The sequence below is a fragment of the Sapajus apella genome, unplaced genomic scaffold, assembly GCF_009761245.1.
Source record: "Sapajus apella isolate SASKATOON/1434 unplaced genomic scaffold, GSC_monkey_1.0 scaffold35, whole genome shotgun sequence".
In the NCBI taxonomy this organism is placed as follows: domain Eukaryota; kingdom Metazoa; phylum Chordata; class Mammalia; order Primates; family Cebidae; genus Sapajus; species Sapajus apella.
Genome location: NW_022436975.1, coordinates 440,165 through 464,013, shown reverse-complemented (window position 1 = coordinate 464,013; position 23,849 = coordinate 440,165). Strand labels below are relative to the sequence as shown.

At 40.4% G+C, this 23,849-nt stretch overlaps 1 protein-coding gene across 5 annotated transcripts in view; it reads right to left on the bottom strand.

Moving 5' to 3' along the window:
- The window catches only part of SPIDR (scaffold protein involved in DNA repair), a 468,259-nt gene that overhangs the window by 138,705 nt on the left and 305,705 nt on the right, over positions 1 to 23,849 (bottom strand). For 3 of the 5 annotated variants that reach the window (XM_032296341.1, XM_032296342.1, XM_032296343.1), the window contains 2 exons: positions 14,647 to 14,842; positions 11,681 to 11,931 (listed from right to left, as the gene is read on the bottom strand). In XM_032296341.1, coding sequence (XP_032152232.1) covers positions 11,681 to 11,931; positions 14,647 to 14,842 — 447 coding nt within the window. Of the gene's footprint in view, positions 1 to 11,680; positions 11,932 to 13,276; positions 13,308 to 14,646; positions 14,843 to 23,849 lie in introns of those variants that run through there. The other 2 variants (XM_032296344.1, XM_032296346.1) reach the window with 2 other exon arrangements.

Sequence of the window (23,849 nt, the reverse complement as noted above, 5' to 3'; positions counted from 1 at the left end):
TGGGTTCCCACCCACATGGAAGCGCCATCCTGAGCACTTGCTTCACCAGTCCGGACTCCTCTGTCTCCTCAGCAGGCTCCTCTTTTTTTTTTTTTTTTTTTTTTTTTTTTTTTTTGTGCATGTGTACATAAGTTTTTATTTTTATTAGTTGCATACTTAGTAGTAGAAATGCAAGAGGACCCTGGAGCTTGGCGCCTGCATTTCTTCTTTACTCTGTCTCTACTGTTTCCCTAAAGTGACCTCCTCTACAGCCCTGGTTATAGACTTGGCTCTGACAGGACACTGCTGCCTGGTACTCACACCCACTAGTGCCTTTGGAGCTTGGCATCATGGACAAACATAATGGGCTGACATCCACAAACAAAATGAATGTACATACAACGTAAATACTGACCAGACGCAGGCCGAGAGCCTACAAACATTTATGTCCAATCTAAAACCCTGTGGATGTAATATATCCATGTTTCTCACAGGACATCTCTTCTTGGATGTCTCATAGGAATCTCAAACTTAGTAGGTCCAGACCTGTTCTCACTCTCGTTTTTCTCATCTTGGCAAATGGGACCATCCTTCCACTAAATACCTCAAGCTGAGGCTCACTCTGTGAACATTTCCTTCTACTTTACTCCTCCCCCAACCAATCCATTACGAAGCCATCACACATATCTAGAACACGGACCTTTTCTCCAGCTCTGACAGGGCCACAGGAGACTCAGGAAGCCACCAGTCCTCTCTGACTTGGACTATGGCAGTGACTGCTTCCTGGGTCCCTCTGCTTTCACTGGGGCCCTCCTCCATATGCCCATCTTCCCAAACCCCTGATAGCCAAAGCTGACTTTCAAACAGGGCAACCTCATTCTTGGTCAGTGAGCAGCCACAGCAAACACTGTAGCTCCTGCTCCTGGTCCACCAGGCTGTGGCCAGTTGCCCGACTGGGAGCTCTTGCTGGCCTGTGCAGCATGGTCACGCTTGCTTCACCCTCCTGTCCAGGAGTTTTTCAAAGGTATTCTCTCTTCTGTGAGCAATTTTCTTCATCTTCTCTTTCCCTAACACCTAAACTTAAACAGTACTGCCTTAGAACACCCATCTTTGAAACCTCTAAACTAAATTATGTCCCTTCTCCATTGTGCCCTACTTTTTGTCACCAGGACACTTATTGCAACTTATAATCATAAATGCATTTTTTTGTAAATTATTTTGTGTGAGACCTCCCACTAGGACTGCTCCAGGAACACAGAGATAAGGTCTAGTTTTGTTAACTACTATAGACCCAGGACCTGGTCCAGGGCATGGTAGATTTTTTTTTTCTTAGTGAAAAGAAGGAATAAACATACAACATGAGAATAAAGCAAAGCCCAAAAGACCAAAAAGAGGAATAAAACATAAAGGTATGGAAAAAGGAAAATGTGCTTTTTTCCTGAGTCAGCTCAGTGAATTTCTCCAGCTTTTTGTCTGATGACATGAGTATTTAGCAAGTTCTGTCCTCTTGCAAAGGACTAACTCTCCACTTTAAAATATTTCTGCAATAAAGGGCAAGAAAGAATTTGGGTCTCTAAGGGATAGAAATTAAATTACTTGGCCAGGTATGGTGGCTCATGCCTGTAGTCCTAGTACTTTGGAAAGCCAAGGCAGGAGGATTACTTGAGGTTACAAGTTCAAGATCAGCCTGAACAACACAGTGAGAGCCTATCTCTATAAGACAAAAACAAAAACTTAGGTGGGGCTGGGCACAGTGGCTCACGCCTGTAATCCCAGCAATTTGGGAGGCTGAGTGGGTGGATCATGAGGTCAGGAAATTGAGACCATCCTGGCTAACATGGTGAAATCCTGTCTCTACTAAAAATACAAAAAATTAGCCAGGCGTGGTGGCACACGCCTGTAGTCTGAGCTACTCAGGAGGCTGAGGCAGGAGAATTGTTTGAACCTTGGAGGCAGAGGTTGCAGTGAGCCGAGATCTTGCCACTGCACTCCAGCCTGGGCGACGGAACGAGACTCTGTTTCAAAAAACAAACAAAAAAAACCAAAAACACCCCAAAACTTAGCTGGGTGTGGTGGCATATGCCTGTGGTTTCAACTACTTGGAGGCTGAGGTGGAAAGACTGCTTGAGACCAGGAGATTGAGGCTGCAGTGAGCTGACTGCACCACTGCAGTCCAGGCTAGGCAACAGAGCAAGACCATGTTCCAATAACTAACTAACTAACTAACTAACTAACTAACTAACTGGTCCCTAGGTTAAATATCTCAAGGAAAAAGGAAGAGAACATTTAAGAAAGGGAGAAAGAAAGGTGCTGTCTGCTGGCAATCACCATGGGCTGGGAGTGAGGTAATATGGTCTGGACTAGCTCCACCAGGACACAGAGTCACTAAGGAATCAACACGTCCCCTCTTTGCCTCAGGTTTCATTATAAATTACCTCTGGCAGGGCGCGGTGGCTCAAGCCTGTAATCTCAGCACTTTGGGAGGCCGAGGCGGGTGGATCACGAGGTCAAGAGATCGAGACCATCTTGGTCAACATGGTGAAACCCCGTCTCTACTAAAAATACAAAACATTAGCTGGGCATGGTGGCATGTGCCTGTAATCCCAGCTACTCAGGAGGCTGAGACAGGAGAATTGCCTGAACCCAGGAGGCGGAGGTTGCGGTGAGCCGAGATCGCGCCATTGCACTCCAGCCTGGGTAACAAGAGCGAAACTCCGTCTCAAAAAAATAAATAAATAAATAGATAAATAACCTCCAAGGCCAGTGTTCTCTTTCGGCTTAAAAAAAAAAAAAAAAAGCTGCCCTCTTCTGCCAAAACGGCCAAATAGGAACAGCTCCAGAATGCAGTTCCTAGCAAGAGCCATGCAGAAGAGGACTGATCTCTGCATTTCCAACTGAGGTACGAGGTTCATCTCAATGGGACTGGCTGGAGAGTAGGTGTAGCCCAAGGAGGGCAAACTAAGGCAGGGTACGGTACTGCCTCACCCAGGAAGTACAACGGGCCAGAGGACCCCCCATCCACCCAATGGAGGCCATTGGGGACTTCTCTGGCCACTCCGGTTCAGATACGGTGCTTCTCCCACGGCCTTTATAGCCTGCAGTCCTGGAGATTCCTGCCCAGCTGACAAGCGCCTTGAGTTTCCAGCACAAATCTGGACAGCTGTTTTAGCTGGTGCCTGGAATGCCTGTGAGACAGAGCCACCCATTCCCCTGTAAAAAAGGGGGCTGAAGGCAGTGAACCAAGTGATCTGGCTTGGCAGTTCCCACCCCCACAAAGACCAGCAAACTGAAACCTGCTGGCCTGAGAGTTTCACAGCCAGCATAACAGTTTGAGCTCCACCTGGGATGGTAGAGCTCAGTGGGGGACAGGGTGTCTGCCATCGCCGAGGCAGTCCACCATTACAGAGGCAGTTCTAACCTTACCTGTGTAAACAAAAGCACAAAGAAGTTTACACAGCAGCTGGGCAGCACCCAAGGCAGCTCAGCAATGCCTCTGCAGGCAGACTGCGACCAGACTCCCTGTTTGCTGGGCAGGGCATCTCGAAAAAAGGCAGCAGCACGTCAGGGACTTATAAATAAGGCCCCACCTTCCTGGGACAGAGCACCTGGGAAAAGGGGTGGTTAGGAGTTCTGCTGCAGCAGACTTAAACGTCCCTGCCTAGCAGCTCTGAAGGGAGCAACGGAGTTCCTGGCACAGCACTCGAGCTCTGATAAGGGACAGAATGCTTCCTCAAGCGGCTCCCTGACCCAACCTAGCAAGGCAGGCCAACATTCAAATCCAGGAAATACACAGAACACCACAAAGGCCTGCCTTACAAGAGCTCCTGAAGGAAGCACTAAACAGGGAAAGGAACAACCAGTACCAGCCACTCCAAAAACGTACCAAACGGTAAAGACCATCAACACAATGAAAAAACTGCATCAACTAATGGGCAAAACAACCAGCTAATATCAAAATGGCAGGATCATATTCACACATAACAATATTAATCTTAAATGTAAATGGGCTAAATGCCCCAATCAAAAGACACACACTGGCAAATTGGATGAAAAGTCAAGACCCATCAGTGTGCTGTTTTCAGGAGACCCATCTCATGAGCAAAGACACACACAGACTCAAAATAAAGGGTTGGAGGAAGATTTACCAAGCAAATGGAGAGCAAAAAAAAGAAGGGGCTGCAATCCTAGTCTCTGATAAAAAGGACTTTAAATCAACAAAGATAAAAAGAGACAAAGAAGAGTATTACATAATGGTAAAGGGATCAATGCAACAAGAAGAGCTAACAATCCTAAATATATACACACCCAATACAGGAGCACCCAGATACATAAAGCAAGTACTTAACGACCTACAAAGAGACTTAGACTCCCACACAATAATAGTGGAAGACTTTAACACTCCACTGTCAATATTAGACAGATCAATGAGACAGAAAATTAACAAGGATATCCAGGACTTGAACTCAGATCAGGACCAAGTGGACCTAACAGCCATCTATGGACTGTCTACTGTAAATCCACAGAATATACAGTCTTCTCAGCACCACACTGTACTTACTCTAAAATTAACCACAAAATTGGAAGTAAATCATTCCTTAGCAAATGCAAAAGAACAGAAATCATAACAACCAGTCTCTTAGACTACAGTGAAATCAAATTAGAACTCAAGATTAAGAAACTCACTCAAAACTGTACAACTACATGGAAAATGAACAACCTGTTCCTGAATGTCTACTGGATAAATAATGAAATGAAGGCAGAAATAAAGATGTTCTTTGAAACCAATGAGAATGAAGACACAACATACCAGAATCTCTGGGACACATTTAAAGCAGTGTCCAGAGAGAAATTTATAGCACTAAATGCCCATATGAGAAATGAGGAAAGATCTAAAATGGAAACCCTATTGTCATAATTAAAAAACTAGAGGGGCAAGATCAAACAAATTCAAAAGCTAGCAGAAGACAAGAAATAACTAAGGTCAGAGCAGAACTGAAGAAGACAGAGACACAAAAAACTCTTAAAAATAATCAATAAATCTAGGAGCTGTTTTTTTGAAAAGATCAACAAAATAGATAGACCGCTAGCCAAACTAAGGAAAAAGAAAAGAGAGAATAATCAAATAGATGCAATAAACAATGATAAAGGGGATATCACCACCAATGCCACAGTAATACAAACTACCATCAGAGATTACTACAAACACCTCTATGCACATAAACCAGTAAATCTAGAAGATGTAGATAAATTCCTGGACACTTACACCCTCCCAAGACTAAACCAGGAAGAAGTTGAATCCTTGAATACAGCAATAACGAGGTCAGAAGTTGAGGCAGCAATTAATGGGCTACCAACCAAAAAAAGTCCAGGTTTAGATGGGTTCATAGCAAATTCTACCAGACGTACAAAGAGGAGCTCATATCATTCCTTCTGAAACTATTCCAAACAATACAAAAAGAGGGAATCCTCCCTAACTCATTTTATGAGACCAACATCATCCTCATACCAAAACCTGGCAGAGACACAACTAAAAAAGAAAATTTCAAGCCAATATCCATGATGAACATTGAAGCAAAGATATTCAATAAAATACTGGCAAAATGCATGCAACAGCACATCAAAAAGCTTATCCATCTTGATCAAGTAGGCTTCATCCCAGGGATTCAAGGCTGGTTCAACATATGCAAGTCTATAAACGTAATCCATCACATAAACAGAACCAAAGACAAAAACCACCTGATTATCTCAACAGATGCAGAAAAGGCCTTGGACAAAATTCAACAGCCCTTTATGCTAAAAACTCTCAATAAACTAGGTACTGATGGAACATATCACAAAATAATAAAAACTATTTGTGACAAACCCACAGCCAAAATTATACTGAATGGGCAAAAACTGGAAGCATTCCCTTTGAAAACTGGCATTAGATAAGGGTGCCATCTCTCACCATTCCTATTCAACATAGTATTGGAAGTTTTAGCCAGAGCAATCAAGCAAGAAAAAGAGATAAAGGGTATTCAATTAGGAAAACAGGAAGTCAAATTGTCTCTATTTACAGACGACATGATTGTATATTTAGAATACAACTAACAAAGGACGTGAAGGACCTCTTCAAGGAGAACTTCAAAGCACTGTTCAAGGAAATAAGAGAGGACACAGATGGAGAAACATTCCAGGCTCATGGTTAGGAATAATCAATATTGTGAAAATGGCCATATTGCCCAAAGTAATTTATAGATTCAATGCTATTCCCATCAAATTACCATGGACCTTCTTCAAGAACTGGAAAAAAACATCTTCAACTTCATATGGAACCAAAAAAAGAGCCCACATAGCCATGACAGTCCTAAGCAAGGAGAACAAAGCTGGAGGCATCACACTAACTGACTTCAAACTGTGCTAAAAGGTTATGGTAATCAAAACAGCATACCACTGGTACCAAAACAGAGATATAGACCAATGGAACAGAAGAGAGGCCTCAGAAGTAATGCCACACAGCTATAATCATCTGATCTTTGACAAACCTGACAAAAACAAGCAATGGGGAAAGGATTCCCTGTTTAATAAATGGTGTTGGGAAAACTGGCTAGCCATGTGCAGAAAGCAGAAACTGGATACCTTCCTTTTACCTTATACAAAAATTAACTCTAGTGGATTAAAGATTTAAACATAAGACCTAACACCATAAAAACCCTAGAAGAAAACCTGGCAATACCATTCAGGACATAGGCATAGACAAGGACTTCATGACTAAAACACCAAAAGCAATGGCAACAAAAGCCAAAATAGACAAATGGGATCTCATTAAACTTAGGAGCTTCTGCACAGCAAAGAAACTATCATTAGACTGAACTGGCAACCAATAGAATGGGAAAAAATTTTTGCAAGCTACCCATCTGACAAAGGGCTAATATCCAGAATCTACAAAGAACTAAAAGAGGTTTACAAGAAAAAAACAAACAAACCCATCTAAAAGTGGGCGAAGGATATGAACAGACACTTTTTCAAAGGAAGACACTTATGCGGCCAACAAACATACAAAAAAATGCTCATAATCACTGGTCATTAGAGAAAGGCAAATCAAAACCACATTGAGATACCATCTCATGCCAGTTAGAATGGCAATCATTAAAAAATCTGGAGACAACAGATGCTGGAGAGGATGTGGAGAAATAGGAACACTTTTACACTGTTGGTGGGAGTGTAAATTAGTGCAACCATTGTGGAAGACAGTGTGGCGATTCCTCAAGGATCTAGAAATAGAAATACCATTTGACCCAGCAATCCCATTACAGCTAGTGCTCGACTTACGACCACAGTTGGGACCGCGGACTGGTCGTAACACGATTTGGTTGTGAGTTGAGTAGGCTATATGTACAGTTGAAATGGTGCACGTGGAGATGGTAGTGCTGCCGGAAGCTGGTCCGCACTGTCGTACGCCCAGCTGGGCAACGTTTGCGCTGCCAGACATGGAGCAGTCGTGGCTAGCGATTGTGGTTGTAAAGTCGAATGGTCGTAAGTTGCATAGGTGGTAAGTCGATCAATACCTGTAGTGGGTATATACCCGGAGGATTATAAATCATTCTGTTATAAAGACACATGCACATGTATGTTCACTGCAGCACTGTTTACAATAGCAAAGACTTGGAACCCACCCAAATGCCCATCAAGGATAGATTGGAAAAAGAAAATGCAGCACATATATACCATGGAATACTATGCAGCCATAAAAAAGGATGAGTTCATGTTCTTTGCAGGGACATCAATGAACTTGGAAACCGTCATTCTCAGGAAACTGACACAAGAACAGAAAACCAATCTCTACATCTTCTCACTCATAAATGAGTGTTGAACAATGAGAACACATGGACACAGGGAGGGGAATATCACACACTGGGGTCTGTTGGGGGTTGTGGAGCTAGGGGAGGGATAGTAGGGGGTAGGGAGGTTGGGAAGGAATAACATTAGGAGAAATACCTAATGTATACAGGTGGCAGGGGGATGGTGGCAGCAAACCACCATGGCATGTGTATACCTATGTAACAATCCTGAACGATCTGCACATGTACCCCGGAACTTAAAGTATATTTTTAAAAAAGGCCTACGGTTTTATTTATCATGCATTTATCTAATGATCATTCAACATGCAGTGGATCTATAAAAAAGCTGTGTTTACAGGCTCTGAACAGACTGCCTACCTGTGGTTAGGGAGTGCCTTTTGCATTAGTTTTTTGTTACCTTTGATTTTAGTGATTTATAAAACTTAAGTTTGTGTTGGTTACTCTAACCTGGAACACCTTGAGAAACCTCATAGGAATGTTTTCATTAATAGCTCAAGTTAAAGGAAGTCATCCAGAACAGCAATGGACAGGGTACTCTTACATATTATATTTCTGAAATGTAAAGAATATTTCTGATAATGTTTCACAGTGCAGAGGACAGGAACCTTTTGATAGACTCTATCTGATCCTGAACAGGACTAGCTGCTTCAAAAAATTTCTTTTAATTTCAAAGTGGGCACTAATTGAGCTGTCAGCCATCAGAAGATAAGCGGTTACCGATAACAGAAAAATGACACTGCCCGAGCACTGGGAACAGACTGAGGCTGACAACTACGATCAAGGTGTGAAGTCAACTGAGACAGAAATTTACCGCAGGGTTTCATCAGCAACCACCTGACCTGGGCTGGGTGGGGAAGGGGGAACTACTGAGGCAAACAAATCTGCCATAAGACACTGTGGTTTCTTTTAACCCAGGCTTAATTTCTTCTGACATGGTAATTTCTGGACTTCACAGAAAACACACAGTGATCAAGGTTGTTTTTAAGTTCAATGATAGATCTCTGGGGTAGAGCAGATAATGACAAGAGCTTAAGAAAAGCCATTCCAAAAAACAAGGAAACCAGACTTAGAGCTGCCTTTAGTTGGAACAGATCATTGCTTATGCAATTTTCCTTCTTCTGTGTGTGCTGTGTTGGTAAATCTGTACGAGCTGGGCCTAAATTTGTCTATCCTGTGGGACCCACAGAGCATTCCATATGTCATCTATGATCAGGAACCTGAAGGCAGAAATCACAGGTAGAAAATCTTCCAGGTCACACATCCGCATCTTCTAGTGATGTTTGTGCTTTATGTACATATATAAAAAACTGCCTTAGAATGCATACTACTAAATGTGTCTCAAAGGCAGATATGTTCTCTAAGTTTTTCTTTCTAAATATATTAGCAAAGAATTAGTGGTGAATAAAGTACAGTTTTACTTCTATATTTATTTGATACCTAAACTAGAGAGCCTGATCATTATCACAGCAAAAGAATCTAGAAAATATTAATGATCAGATCTTGTACCCAAAAGACATCTCAGCAGCTCTGTCCTCAAACTCAAGGCCAACAGTATGGCCCTTAGTTCAAAAGTTCATTTTTGTACACAGTCCAACCAAGTATACCCAGGGCAAGGCACTTGGCACTTCTTCTGCCCTGGACAACTTGATCCTAGGTCAGCCTTAAACTAAACATGGCTTGGTTCTAACTCAATTTTATCCCTTTTCTTTTAAATTCTAACACTCTACAACCATGCCATCTGGGATTCTATATCCCATTACATTTTTCTTTGTATCTACCTGTATAACCGTTAGCAGTGAGATTCTCCTTGAGGCTCAGTTTCATCTGCAAAATGGGAATAATATCATCTAGCCTCGGTGTTGTGCAATCTCAGATGTGCTACAGAAAACGTATCACACAGAATGCACATTCATATTCTCTGAATAACTGGATGTTGTTTTCTTGTTTTTGAAGTTCATGCCTGGCCTTCTTTCACCCTACTACAAGCATATTCTCATTGGGTATGTCACCACATGTATTCCAAAGTACAACTCCAAAGCATTCACAATGCCATTCACGCTGATAGCAATTCACCATATTTTGGCTTCTAATTTTTCTCTTTTCTCAACAAGTAAAATAAGTGCCGCTGAAGGACCTAGAGAGACAGCCTTCACAACGTGCATTGGTTGTGATTAGTCATAGGAAACAACTGCACTGTCAGTTTCATTGTTCCTTCTCATCAGGGTGACTCAGTCCCCCATTGAGTGTGTGTTCTGTGTCCTGAGATGAAGAAGCTCTACCACGTTCCTCATTGCCAAGGTAACTAGTATTCCCTTCTTCAAAACCTAACACTGAACATGTGTCATTAAAAAAGCCAAGCAAAACAAAATCACAAAACAAAAACCTATGTTTGATGTATAGCTGTCTTGAAAAAGTCTATATAAATTTACCACAGATTTAGGGCAAAGGGTACAAGACTGGTCTACATCTACAAGTCATGGTAAAGACCTTAAAACTGACTTAATGGATTTCATAAACATACAAAGTCCAAAAAAGAATCATTTTTTTTCCTGTAACTCCAAAAGAAACATTCTCCAACTCTAGACCTCAAGGGGACTTTCTGAAATTCACAGCATTTTCAAATAAAGTGCCTTTACTTGAAGATGATTCATAATTTACACAGGAGTGTATCCTGTTTCTCTCTCTGGCATCAGAAGGCAGTGTAATGTTAGGATGATTGCTTTTATCTTTATATTAGAGAAGAGGTCTTGCCATCTTGCCTAGGTTTGTCTAATATTCCTGGGCTCAAGTGACCCTGCTTGCCTAGAACTCCTCCCACAGTGCTGGGATTACAGGTGTGAACAACCATGCCGGGCCAGGATGACTGTTAATTACCATTTCTTCACTATGTGTTTTCTTATTAATAGTTAAAAAAAATGATAAAGTGGCATCTATACTTTTAGTTTCTATTCTGTTGCAAATCTACCTTACTTCTTTGAAGACAATTAACATTGCTAGAGATAACTTCCAAATGCTATGCCAGAGTGGGTGTGGTGGCTCACACCTGTAATCCCAGCATTTTGGGAGGCCAAGGCAGGTCGATCACTTGAGGCCAGGAGTTAGAGACCAGCCTGGCCAACATAGCAAAACCTCGTCTCTACTAAAAATACAAAATCAGCCAGGCATGGCGCATGCCAGTAATCCCAACTATTTGGGAGGGTGAGGCACAAGAATGTCTTGAACCCCAGAGGTGGAGGTTGCAAAAAACAAAAAAGGCTATGCCAAGGCTCTGAATGTAAACAAACAAACCTCTCTGTCAATCAGGCATCTACAGCTATCTGTAAAAACCAACACCAAGAAGGGGCGAAATCTGAGCAGAGATATCACTTCTACTACAACTGTCTGCACTTCCTGCATTGGATGGTGCAGATAGACAACATTTACATCACTGCAGAAAGCTCTAGTAGGCAGTGCAGATGGTTGATACAGTACTCTCTGAAAGCCACAGGTTTAGCAATTGCTGTTATTTACTCTGATTTTCAAGACATATAAAACTGGGTCTTTTGAGGTGTGACAACCACATGTCTTGGCTTTTCCAGAACAATATCAATATTTCTTGTATGTTATTACATTCAAGAATATGGAGCATTAAAGGTAAAAGAAAATGTGGCAAGTTTAATTTTTAATAGAACTTTAAAATTAAGTAGATAGATAAAATCGTTTGTCATACTATGTATCCCAAATTTTGATGCAAGGAAAAACAAAAACAGCTCATGTATATGGTGAATGCAGCTAAGAAGGTGCTCTGGGAAGAGTCTCCACTTCCTGGGCACTCTAAGTGATTGTTCCTCTCCACCCCACACCAGCATCTTGGCACTCACCGAGTTCCAGTTGACTCTGTGTGTCCTGAGCTGGCCCCCTGCTGACCCCTGGTGCTGTCTCTGCTGGGAAGAGAGTACACTCTTTGCACCACCACTCGGACCCCAGCTCCCGACCACAAGGCAGCTCCCTGGCTTTCCACCACGTCCAAGAGAGAATCCCTCAGGGGAGCACCAATTGGGATATGTTGTTTTGCTTCTTTATGCCCGTGGGTCCAGGCTGTCCCCGTGGTGGCTATACCACTACACACGACCTGGCCAAGACACACAAAGGGAACAGTTTCAAGGCTCACAAAGTTTCAGTGTGGCTAACAAGAAGTAGCATGCTGCACATCAAATAATGACATTCTTAAGCAGCCCCCACAATGTATCTGCACTACACTCAAGTGATGATGAAGATGAAAATAAAGGGACTTCTAGCGTGGGTCTCTAGGCCTGCCAGGTGGCTAGGACTGCAAGCTGAAGGTGAGTGAAAGAACAAGGACCACAGTAGGATGTTTGCTACACCAGGCAGGTCTTTGAAAACACACAGAAAGTTCTGCTAATAAAACAATTCATGATAATTCAAGAAATTACAACAGAACAAACAAAAAATGAAGATAAAACAGTGACTAGGAATGAATACAAATGCTTTATTTTATTAAATGCTTGTATGTGCAATCTCCTAGGCTAAGCATTTTACATGCTTACATATTGTCTCAACAACCCCTTATGTAATATCAGCTGTCATAAAAAAACAACACTTCTAGAGTGCTTTCTATATTCCAGGCTTTTAAATTTGCATATTAAACATGCTTATCCTCACACAACCACCCAAGAATATAGATAATATCACTACCTCCATTTTACAGATAAGAAAACTGAGACACAGAGACCACGCATCTTGCCCAAGGTGCAGGAAGTGGCTGAGGCAAGATTTGAACCAGGTCATCTGGTTCCAAAGTCCACACGTTTAATCATTATGCTACATGTAGTTTCATTATCACTGTCAAGATACAAAAATGTTTTTCACGGGATTAATATTACATTGCTGTTTAAAAACTATATGTTAAAACAGCAATGTGCTTTGAGCCATATTTTTAATCTGTTACAATTAAATTGATTCGAGAGTCCTCCTTTTCACATAATCCTCTCCAGATACTTCTTTTGATAATCAAAAGAGATTCTGCTTGACTGGCTCGTACAAAACAGCCTGAAAGATTGTCTACTTTTCTTTCATGTTCCTCCTCCCTTGTTCTGTCAGTCTCAGAAAGCATTCTGTTCAGTGACAATTTATATAACCCAGAGACCTTGAGGCCAGTGCACTGGGAGCCACACGAACATTCAGAGCTTAGGGTGGTCCCAGGGGCCATTCATGCCCACAGTGAGTGTATTTTAGTGGTTCCCTAAATTCATGTTGGTACATGACCATGGCTTAGGACCAATAAAATTCTAAAAAACAACTCCAGCATATAATCTCAAGCTTACACAGTTCTTTTTATTCCAAGTGATAATAGATATTGTGGAAAAGAAAAATGTGAGTTTTTAAATAAACAAAAGAGGGCTTAAAAAAATTCTTAGACAATTACAAGAATAGAGAAAATGAACGTTGTCAAATACCAGCATGCACTGTATAATGATGCTTCTGTCAACAATGGACAGCATGTATAAGCTGAAAAATTCCTGTTTCCTAGTGATGTATTCGCATTTCTGGTGATGCTGGTATAAACAGAAGTAGTGTGCTGCCAGTTGCATAAAAGTTAAGCGCATCCTGTTATGTATAGTACCTAATATTTGATAATAATAAACAACATTACTGGTTTATGTGTTTACTGTACTATACTTTTTATTGTTATTTTAGAGTATTCTACTTGTTAAAAATCCAGTTATCTGTAAAACATCCTCAGGCAGGTCCTTCAGGAGGTATTCAGAAGAAGGCATAGTTATCCAAGGAGATGACAGCTTCATGCATGTTATTATCCCTCAACACATTCCAGTGGGACAAGATATGGAGGTGGAAGATGGTGATACTGATGGTCCTGACCCTGTGAAGGCCTAGGCTAATGTGTGTGTGTGTCTTAGTTTACAACAAAAAAGCTGTAAAAGTATATTAAAAAAATTAAAAATAGAAAAAATAGTTTTGTACAGCTGTACAATATATCTGTGTTGTAAGCCAAGCGTTGCTATAAAAGAATAAAAAAGTTAATACAAAATATAAAGTTTATAAAGTTAGAAAGTTACAGTAAGTCAAGGTTAACTTACTACTGAAGAAAGAGAAAAATTTTTAAATTTAGTGTAGTGTAAATGCTCAGTGTTTACAAAGTCTACAGTAGTGTACAGTATTGTCTGAGGCCTTCACACTCACTCCCACTCACTCACCGACTCACTCAGAGCAACTGCCAGTCCCACGGGCTCTATTTATGGTAAATGCCCTATACTGGTGTACCATTTTTTATCTTTTAGACTGTATTTTTACTCTCCTTTTTCTATGTTTAGGTATGTTTACATACACAAGTACTTACTATTGTGTTACAATTACCTACAGTATTCAGCATAGTAACATGCTGTGCAGGTTTGTAGCCTAGGAACAATCAGCCATACCATATAGCTTAGGTGTGTAGTGGGCTGGACCATCTAGGTTTGTGTAAGTGCAATCCATGATGGTCACAAAATGACGAAATCACCTAATGACAACTTTCTCAGAACATATTCCTGTTGTTAAGTGATGCATGACTCTATTTTAATAAATTACAATAAAGATTAAAGATATACAATTAGAAACATGAAATACTATAAAAAGAGCACCACTAAGTGCTAAACTGAACCATAATATATTCAGGCATAACAGTAAGTTTCTCCAGCATATGTGCTTGTGGCGGGTTTTTTGGAGGGAGACAAAAAGTGAACATCTTTACTTATACTAAAGCTCTTCCAAATCCAGTCGCTAATATTATTACAAGCATAAAACCTTTAAGCCCATGAGAGTTTACCTGAATTTCGGGTGAATTATTTGTTAGACCCTCAACTACAAACATCTGGGCCAAAGAGATGCTTCTTCTTGGAAGGGGTATGTCCGGACAGTACACTTCACAAGTTTTTTCTGAATCTTCTTTGGCAACAACTTTCTCACAAAAGTAAGTATTCAGAATAACAGGGCAACTTCCATTTGGAATAATTAGTTTTTGCCTGGAAAAGAGAAAGACATGCAACAGTTTCTTTACAATACTGGAGTCCCCTCATATTGTTGCTAAATCAGGAACGCAAAGAGCAATGACTCGCCTGCTATGGACAGCAAGAGCCAAGCCCACCCACAGAAGGACAGCTGTCCTTCACGCTCCAGCATGACCGCCAGTGAGTCTGACCTCATTGTTCTAGTGAGAGCCCTGTGTCAGGAAGGGATGGAAGAAGCCTAAGTCCTTGGACTTGCGCTCCCTTGTGCCCTCCCAGTATGGCTTCAAGACTCCTCAGGGGGAAATACAGAGGATGAATAAAAACTGTCAACAGCCTCAAAAAAGTGCCCAAACAATGAAATAAAATGTACAAATAAAAACTTCAGACATTTCGACAGCTCTAATCTTTCAAAGAACATACCATTAAATGCCAAAGAAGCATCTACCTTTGCTATCAAACTGACTATAGTTGCTCAGTGCCTCGCATTTGAGTATTAACAGAAAAGGAGTCAGGAAACAGAGCAGACAAAATTCTCCTGGTTCTTCTCAGTCCCTGGACAGGAGAAAACACTTTAATGCCTATTCCTTATAATAGGGTACTGCTTAACATTAAGAAAAATTTGGGAGCCGGGAGTGGTGGTTCACACTTGCAATCCCAGCACTTTAGGAGGCCGAGGTGGGTGGATCACGAGGTCAAGAGATGGAGACCACTCTGGCTAACATGGTGAAACCCTGTCTCTACTAAAAATACAAAAATTAGCTGGGCACGGTGGTGTGTGCCTGTAGTCCCAGCTACTCGGGAGGCAGAATTGCTTGAACCTGGGAGGCGGAGGTTGCAGTGAGCCGAAATCACGCCACTGCACTTCAGCCTGTTTGACAGAGTGAGGCTCTGTCTCAAAAAAGAAAAAGAAAAAGAAAAAGAAAAATTTGTGACTTCTGATTCTAGGAGAATGGTGTACCACACTTTTCCCCATTCCTCTCATTAAGTACAACTAAAATGCTTGACAATATATGTAAAGTAAACCTAAGAAGACACTGAGAAGTGGAGAGGAGCCAGGCAGGCTAAAACCCAGAGACCTCAGGACCTTAGGAATGACACAGTGGCAAATTCCTGGGTTTTTTCTTTTTTTGAGACAGGGTCTCTCTCTGTTGCCCGGGCTGGAGTGAAGTGGCATGGTCTCAGCTCACTGAAACTTTTGCCTCCCTGGTTCAAACGACTCTCATGCCTCAGCCTCCTGAGTAGCTGGAATAACAGGCATGCACCACCACGCCTGGTTAATTTTCATATTTTTTTAGTAGAGACAGGGTTTTGCCATGTTGGTCAGGTTGGTCTCAAACTCCAGACCTCAAGTGATCCACCCACCTCAGCCTCCCAAAGTGCTAGGATTACAGGTGTGAGCCACTGTGTCGGCCCTGAGTTTTCTTTTTGCCTCTTATATCTCAGGTTTTGAGTTGAAGGAGCCAGCAACCCGGAAACAGCAACAGGTGCTGACAAAAAAGCCCTACCAAAGCCTATTCTCTTTAACCAAGGACCAAGGAAGAGGCAGCTTAGCAAGGCAGAAAACTCTTAGATGGTAACTGCTCTACTCTAGGTAAATATCATGGAAAACCTATGACTTGTCCCCATGCATGCTAGCATAGGCCAAGTGAGGACCTGGACTCCCCCCTCACTGGGCTGTAATGAGAGCTCCCAGTATTCCAGCTGGCGTATGAGAGAAGGTGGGCCAAGGAGCTGACATCCTTTTCTTTTCTTTCTTTCTTTTTTTTTTTTTTTGACATGGAATCTCGCTCTGTCACTCAGGCTGGAGTGAATGCAACGGCATGATCTCAGCTCACTGCAACCTCTGCCTCCAGGGTTCAAGCGATTCTCCCACCTCAGCCTCCTGGGTAGGTGGGACTACAGGCACCCACCATCATGCCCAGCTAATTTTTGTATTTTTGTAGATGAGGTTTCACCATGTTGGCCAGGCTGGTCTCGAACTCCCTACCTCAGGTGATCTGCTGCCTTGGCCTCCCAAAATGCTGGGATTATAGGCGTGAGCCACCACGCCTGGCAGAGCTGAGACTTTCATCCCCCACAGGCCTGCAATGAGTATCCCCCTTGTTGTGACAGTGGAGAGACTACCTGGGGGCCTAGGCTTCACCTTCACTTGACAGTAGTAACCAAGCACCCTTCCATGCCCCTCTAGGGTGTTGCCAGAGGAAGTGTGGCAGAGAATCAGGATTTCTACCCTCTACCCTCCTACCCTTCCAGTGTTGTCAGCAGAAGACATGTGAGGAATGGCTGTGATGTCTGCCAGCAGAGGCTTAGCAGGGAGCTTCAGGAGCAAGGAAACTCTCTCTCTCTGAAGTGTCAACTGAGGAACCTGGACTTCCCTCTCCACCTGGCAGTAACAACCCCACTCCACTCCTCACTTTTTCCTACTAGAGCAGTGTCAGATGAAGCTACCTAAAAGAGGTTTAAATAAGATCCAGAGTTTTAAAATACAATACTCCAAATGTCCATGTTTCTATCAAAATCACTTGTTATATATACCGAGAACCATGAAAAATCTCAACTTGAATGAATAAAGACAATAAATACTGAGAAAACATAAATGTTAGAATCATCTGGCAAAGATTCTAAAGCAGCCATTTTAAAATGCTTTAATAAGCAATCTCAATGCACTTGAGACAAATGAAAAACACAGGTCTCAGCAAAAAATAACAATAAATATTTCTTAAAAATGGAAGTTTCAGAACTGAAAAATAGTGAAAATAAAAAACTCAGTGAATAGTTTCAACAGCAGAAGGAAAGAGAAAGATAACAGAATCAATAAACTCCAAGACAAAAATAGCAAAAAATTACCCAATATAAATAATAAAGGGAAAATAGACTTAGGGAAAAACACCCAAATGGAACCAAGGACCTGCGAGAAGAAAAAAATAGAAGGCTATAGATAAAATAACACAGGTAAATACAATACACTTTCCTATTCCTCCTGATTTTCCAAATTTTTATTATAATAAAAAATAAAACACTGTCTGAGGTGGTTCTAAATGTATGCAGAGAAAATATTAAAGATAATCATAAATGAGGAGGGAAAGGGAATATAAAGGGATAAGGTTTCTATAATTCACAGAAACCGGTAAAATGTTGATCCAGTAGACTGTGCTAAGTTACATATATGTAATATCCAGAGCATGCATTAAAATATCTATAAAAAGAGATATACACCAAAACATTATAAATAAAATTCTAAAAAATTTAATGTACAAGTAACCCATATGAAACAGGAAAAAGAAAACAAATAAAACCAGAGAACAAAGAAAACAAAAAGTAAAAAGGTACACTTAAGTCCTAATGTATCAATAATTACATTGAATATAAATGGTCTAAATCAACCAATCGGAAGACAGAGATTGGCAGAGTAAATTTATGAACCATCAATATGCTGTCTACAAGAAACTAACTTCAAATATAGAAATATGGGTAGGATAAAAATAAAAAATGGGTAAAGATACATCATGTAAACATTGATTAAAATATAGTGGGGGTGCTATATTAATATTACATGAAGCAGATTTTGGAGTACAGAAAACTCCAGCTATAGAGGGCAGATAGAACTAGAGAGAATATCAGAAAGAATACAGAAGGGCACAAAACCACCATCAATAAACAGGTTCTGGCTGACATTACAGAACACTCCACCAAACAACTTTTCAGGTGCCCACAAAATGCATGCTAGGAGAGACCATATTATGGGCCATAAGACATATCTAAACAAATTTAAAAGAATTGAAATCATATAGAGTATATTCTCTGATCACAGTGGAATCAAAATAAAAATCAATAACTGAAAGATAGCATGAAATTCTCCAAACACTTGGAAATTAAACAACATATTTCTAAGTAATCCAAGAGTCAAAGAGGAAGTCTCAATGAAAGTTTAAAAACAAACATTGAACTAAATGAAAATAAAAATTTAACCTATTAAAACTTGTGAGAAACAGCTAAAGTAATACTGAGAGGAAATTTTATGGAACTGAAAGCTTACATCAAAAAAGAAAAAAGTTGGTGGGAAGCAGTGGCTAACGCCTATAATCTCACTTTGGGAGGCTGAGATGGGTGGATCACGAGGTCAGGAGATCAAGACCATCTGGCCAACATGGTGAAACCCCATGTCTACTAAAAATGCAAAAATTAGCAGGGTGTGGTGGTGCATGCCTGTAATCTGAGCTACTTGGGAGGCTGAGGCACAAGAATCGCTTGAACCCAGGAGGCAGAGATTGCAGTGACCGGAGATCATGCCACTGCACTCCAGCCTGGGTAACAGAGCTCTGTTATCAAAAGGAAAAACAAAACAAAACAAAGAAAATGTCTCAAATCAATATTCTAAGTTCTTACCTCAAAAAACCTAGAAAAAAGCAGAGCAAAATAAACTCAGAGCAAGTAAAAGGAAATAATTTTTTTTTTTTTTTTTTTAAGACAGAATCTTGCTCTGTCGCCCAGGCTGGAGTGCAGTGGCATGATCTTGGCTCACTGCAACCTCTGCTGCCAGTGTTCAAGCAATTCTCCTGCCTCAGCCTCTTGAGTAGCTGGGATTACAGGTGCCTACCACCATGCTCTGCTAATTTTTATATTTTTTAAGTAGAGACCAGGTTTCATTCACCATGTTGGCCAGGACCGTCTCAAACTCCTGATCTTAGGTGATCCACCCACCTCAGCCTCTCAAAGTGCTGGGATAGGCATGAGTCACCATACCCAGCCAGAAATAAATCTTATTAAAGAGTAGAAATAAATAAAATTGAACAGAAAAACAAAGAGGAAAAAGCAATGCAATAGAGTTATTTTGAAAAGATCAATGAATTGACTAAAAAATGAAAAAGAAAATATAAACTGCTGATATCAAGCATAAGATAGAAACTGTCACTATGGGCTCTGTACACATCACAAGGCTAGGTGTAGTAGTAGCAAGTCTACATACATACATTCTAACAACTATGGGCAAGTCTACATACATACATTCTAACAACTTAGATGAGATGGCCAAATTTGTCAAAAAGAAACAAAAATAACTACCACATCTCATGCAATATGAAACAGATTATCTGAATAGCCCTATAACTATTAAGGAAAGTAAATTTGTAATTTTAAAACTCCCAAAAGTGGTATCTCCAGGTCCAGATACTTTCACTGGAGAATTCTAACAAATGAGAAAAGAAGAACTAGCACCAATTCTACGCACTGCTTTCTAGAAAATAGAAGAGGAGGAAATACTTCCAATCCCTTTTATAAAACAAGTATTATTCTGACACTAAAACCAAAGATAGTACAAAAAATAAAAAAGCAATCTATAAACCAATATACCTCAATAACATAGATACAAATTCTTTAACAATATGTTAGCAAACAGAATTCAGCAATATATCAAAAAGTTATGGAATACGACCAAGTGGTGCTAATTCCAGGCAAGATGGCCTTGTTTGGTATTTGAAAATCACCTTCACCAGGTTGAAGGCTGAGAGAGAAAAATCATGTGATTATAATAATCAACTCGGAAAAACAACTTGACATAATTCAATGCCCATCCTTAATAATAATTTTAAGGCTTGGTGTAGTGGCTCACGCCTGTAATTCCAGCATTTTGGGAGGCCAAGGCAGGTGGATCACAAGGTCAAGAGACTGAGGCCATCTGGCCAACAGAGTGAACCCCATTTCTATTAAAAATACAAAAAATTAGCTGGGTGTGGTGGCATGCACCTGTAGTCCCAGCTGCTTGGGAGGCTGAGACAGGAGAAATGCTTGAACCTGAAAGGTGGAGGTTGCAGTGACCCGAGATCGTGCCACTGCACTCCAGCCAGGCAACAGAGTGAGACTCCATCTCAAAATAATAATTTTTAAAAACCTCCGAAAATTAGAAAGAGAACTTCCTCAGCTTAATAAAGAACATCAACAGATATTCCACAGCTAGCATAACAATTAATGATGAAGGAGTAGATGTTTGCCATCTAAGATGGAAAACGAAGCAAAATTTTCCTCTCTCACAACTTTGATTCAACATAGTACCAGAAGTTCCAGCTAGTGCAATAAATAGGACAAGAAAGGAGGAAAAGGCATACTGATTAAGAAGAAGAAATAAAATGTCCTTATTTGCAGGTGACATAATTGCTTATACAGGAAATGGCAAAGAATCTACAAAATAACTCCTAAAACTAATAAGCAAGGTTGCAGGAACCAATAAATACAAAAATTAGGTGTATTTCTACATATTATCAATGAATTCATGGACACCAAAATGAAAAACATACCATCTAAAATTGTAAAACTAAAAAAAAAAAAAAAAAAGACCAAAATAACCCATGTCAGCGTAAAACTCAAAAAACACATTAATGACATATATGCTGAAGCTACAAAATACGGATAAAATAAATCAAAGAATATCTTAACAAATGGGAGACATATATTTATGGATTGAAAAACTCAAAATCATAAAGATGTCATAAAGATGCCAAAATCACAGGGAGCTCTCCAAATGGATTTATAGGCTTAAATCAATTCCCATCAATTCCAGCAAGAGTTTGTTTGCAGACATATATATATATATATACATATATATATATATACATATATATATACACCTGATTTTAAAAGTTATATGGAAAGGCAAAGGAACTAAAAGAGCTGAAACAATTTTGAAAAATAATAGAGGGAATCACTTTCCCCAATTTAAAGAATTATTATAAAACTACAGTAATCAATATTATATGGTGTTGTTGAAGGGATAGACACACAGATCAATGAAACAGAATAAAGACCCCAGAAATATACCACACAAATATGCTCAACTGATATTTTTTTAAAAAATTGATCTATCTCCACAGTGTAATTTTTTTGTTTGTTTTTGTTTTAGAGATAGGGCCTCACTATATTGCCCAGGTTAGCTTCAAACTCCTGGGATCAGGTGATCTTCCTGTTTTAGTTAATCTTGAGTAGCTGGGACCATAGGTATGTGGACCACCATGCTCAGCACAAGCTGATTTTTTGTTTTGAGATGGAGTCTAGCTCTGTTGCCAGGCTGGAGTGCAGCGGCGAGATCACAGCTCACTGCAACCTCTGCCTCCCAGGTTCAAATGATTCTCCTGCCTCAGCCTCCTGAGTAGCTGGTACCACAGGTGCGTGCTACGACACCCGGCTAATTTTTTTTGTACTTTTAGTACAGATGGGGTTTCACCATGTTGGCCAAGATGATCTTGATCTCTTGACCTTTTGATCTGCCCGCCTCAGCCTCCCAAAGTGCTGGGATTACACAGCACTTGGCCTTTTCTTTTCTTTTTTTATTTTTTGAGACAGGGTCTTGCTCTGTCGCCCAGGCTGAAGTGCAATGGCAAAATCGCAGCTTACTGCAACCTTCGTCTGCCTTCTGGGTTCAAGAGATTGCCCCATCTCAGCTTCCCAGGTAGCTGGGACTATAGGTACGCCATCATGTCCCACTAATTTTTTTTTTTTTTTGGTAGAGATGGGGTTTCACCATGTTGGCCAGACTGGTCTTGAACTCCTGACTGCATAATCTGTGCGTCCCAGCCTCCCAAAGCACTTTGCTGGAAAAATAGGCCACTGCTCCCAGCCTACCAACTGATTTTTGACAAAAGTGTCAAAGTAGTTCAATTAAGGAAGAATAAGCTTTGGATAATCATAGGCAGAATTACCTTTAACTTAGTTCTCACAACTTATGTACCATTTAACTCAAAATTGATAATGAATATAAATGTAAACTATAAAACTTGAAAAATGCTAGGGAAAAAATTAAGAGAAAATCTTTAGACTCTAGGACTAGGGAAAGAGTACTTAGACTTAAGATAAAAACAAAAACAAAAACAAAAAAAACTTGATATGTTTAAAAAGAACTTGAGGCCAGGTGCAGTGGCTGATGCCTGTAATCCCAGCACTCTGGGAGGCCAAGGCTGGCAGATCATCTGTGGTCAGGAGTTCGAGACTAGCCTGGCCAACACGGTGAAACCTTGTCTCTACTAAAAATACAAAAATTATCCAGGTGTGGTGGCACGTGCCTGTAATTCCAGCTACTCAGAAGGCTGAGGCAGGAGAATCGTTTGACCCTGGGAGGTGGAGGTTGCAGTGGGCTGTAATCTTGCCACTGCACTCCATATCCAGCCTGATTGACAGAGTGAAACTCCATCTCAAAAACAAACAAAAAACTTGATAAACTAGAACTTATCAAAACTGAAAACTTTTACTCTGAGAAAGGCCCTGTTAGGAAGATGAAAAGACAAGCTAGCGACACAGGAAAAAGAATTTCAATTTCAAACTACATACCCAAGAAAGGGCTAGTATTTACAACATATAAAGAATTCCTAAAAACACAGTATAAGAAATGAACAATCCAATAAGAAACAAGCAACAGGCATAAACAGACATTTCATTGAAAAGCTATATAAATGGCACATTAGCACAAGGAAAGATGTTCTACACCATTAGCCACTAAGAAAATGCACATTAAAACCACAATGAGGCAAAATGGCTAAAACAAAACATGGTATCAACACTGAATGCTGGCAAGGATGTGGAGAAAGTACATTGCTCATATACTGCTGGTGGAAATGTAAACTTGTATAACTGCTCTAGAGAAGGATGCAACTTAGATGTATAACTACTCTAAGCATGCAACACCACGCAACCTAGCATTTGTACTCCTGGGCATTTGTCTCAGAGAAAGGAAAACTTATGTGCATGTGAAGACCTACACAGGAATGTTAGCAGCTTCATTAATAACAGTCTCAAACTGGAAATAACCTAAATGTCTATCAGTGGGTGAATGGTTAAAACAAACTGTTAAATTTGTATCATGGAATACTATTCAGCAATAAAAATAAACAAACTATTGATATAGACAATGACTTGGATGAATCTCCAGAGAATTATGCTGAGTGAGAAAAGCCAATACCTAAAAAAGTGGAGAGCATTTACTCTGGTTGCTATGGTTTGAATATGCGCCCCCTCTAAAACTCATGTTGAAGCTTTAAAG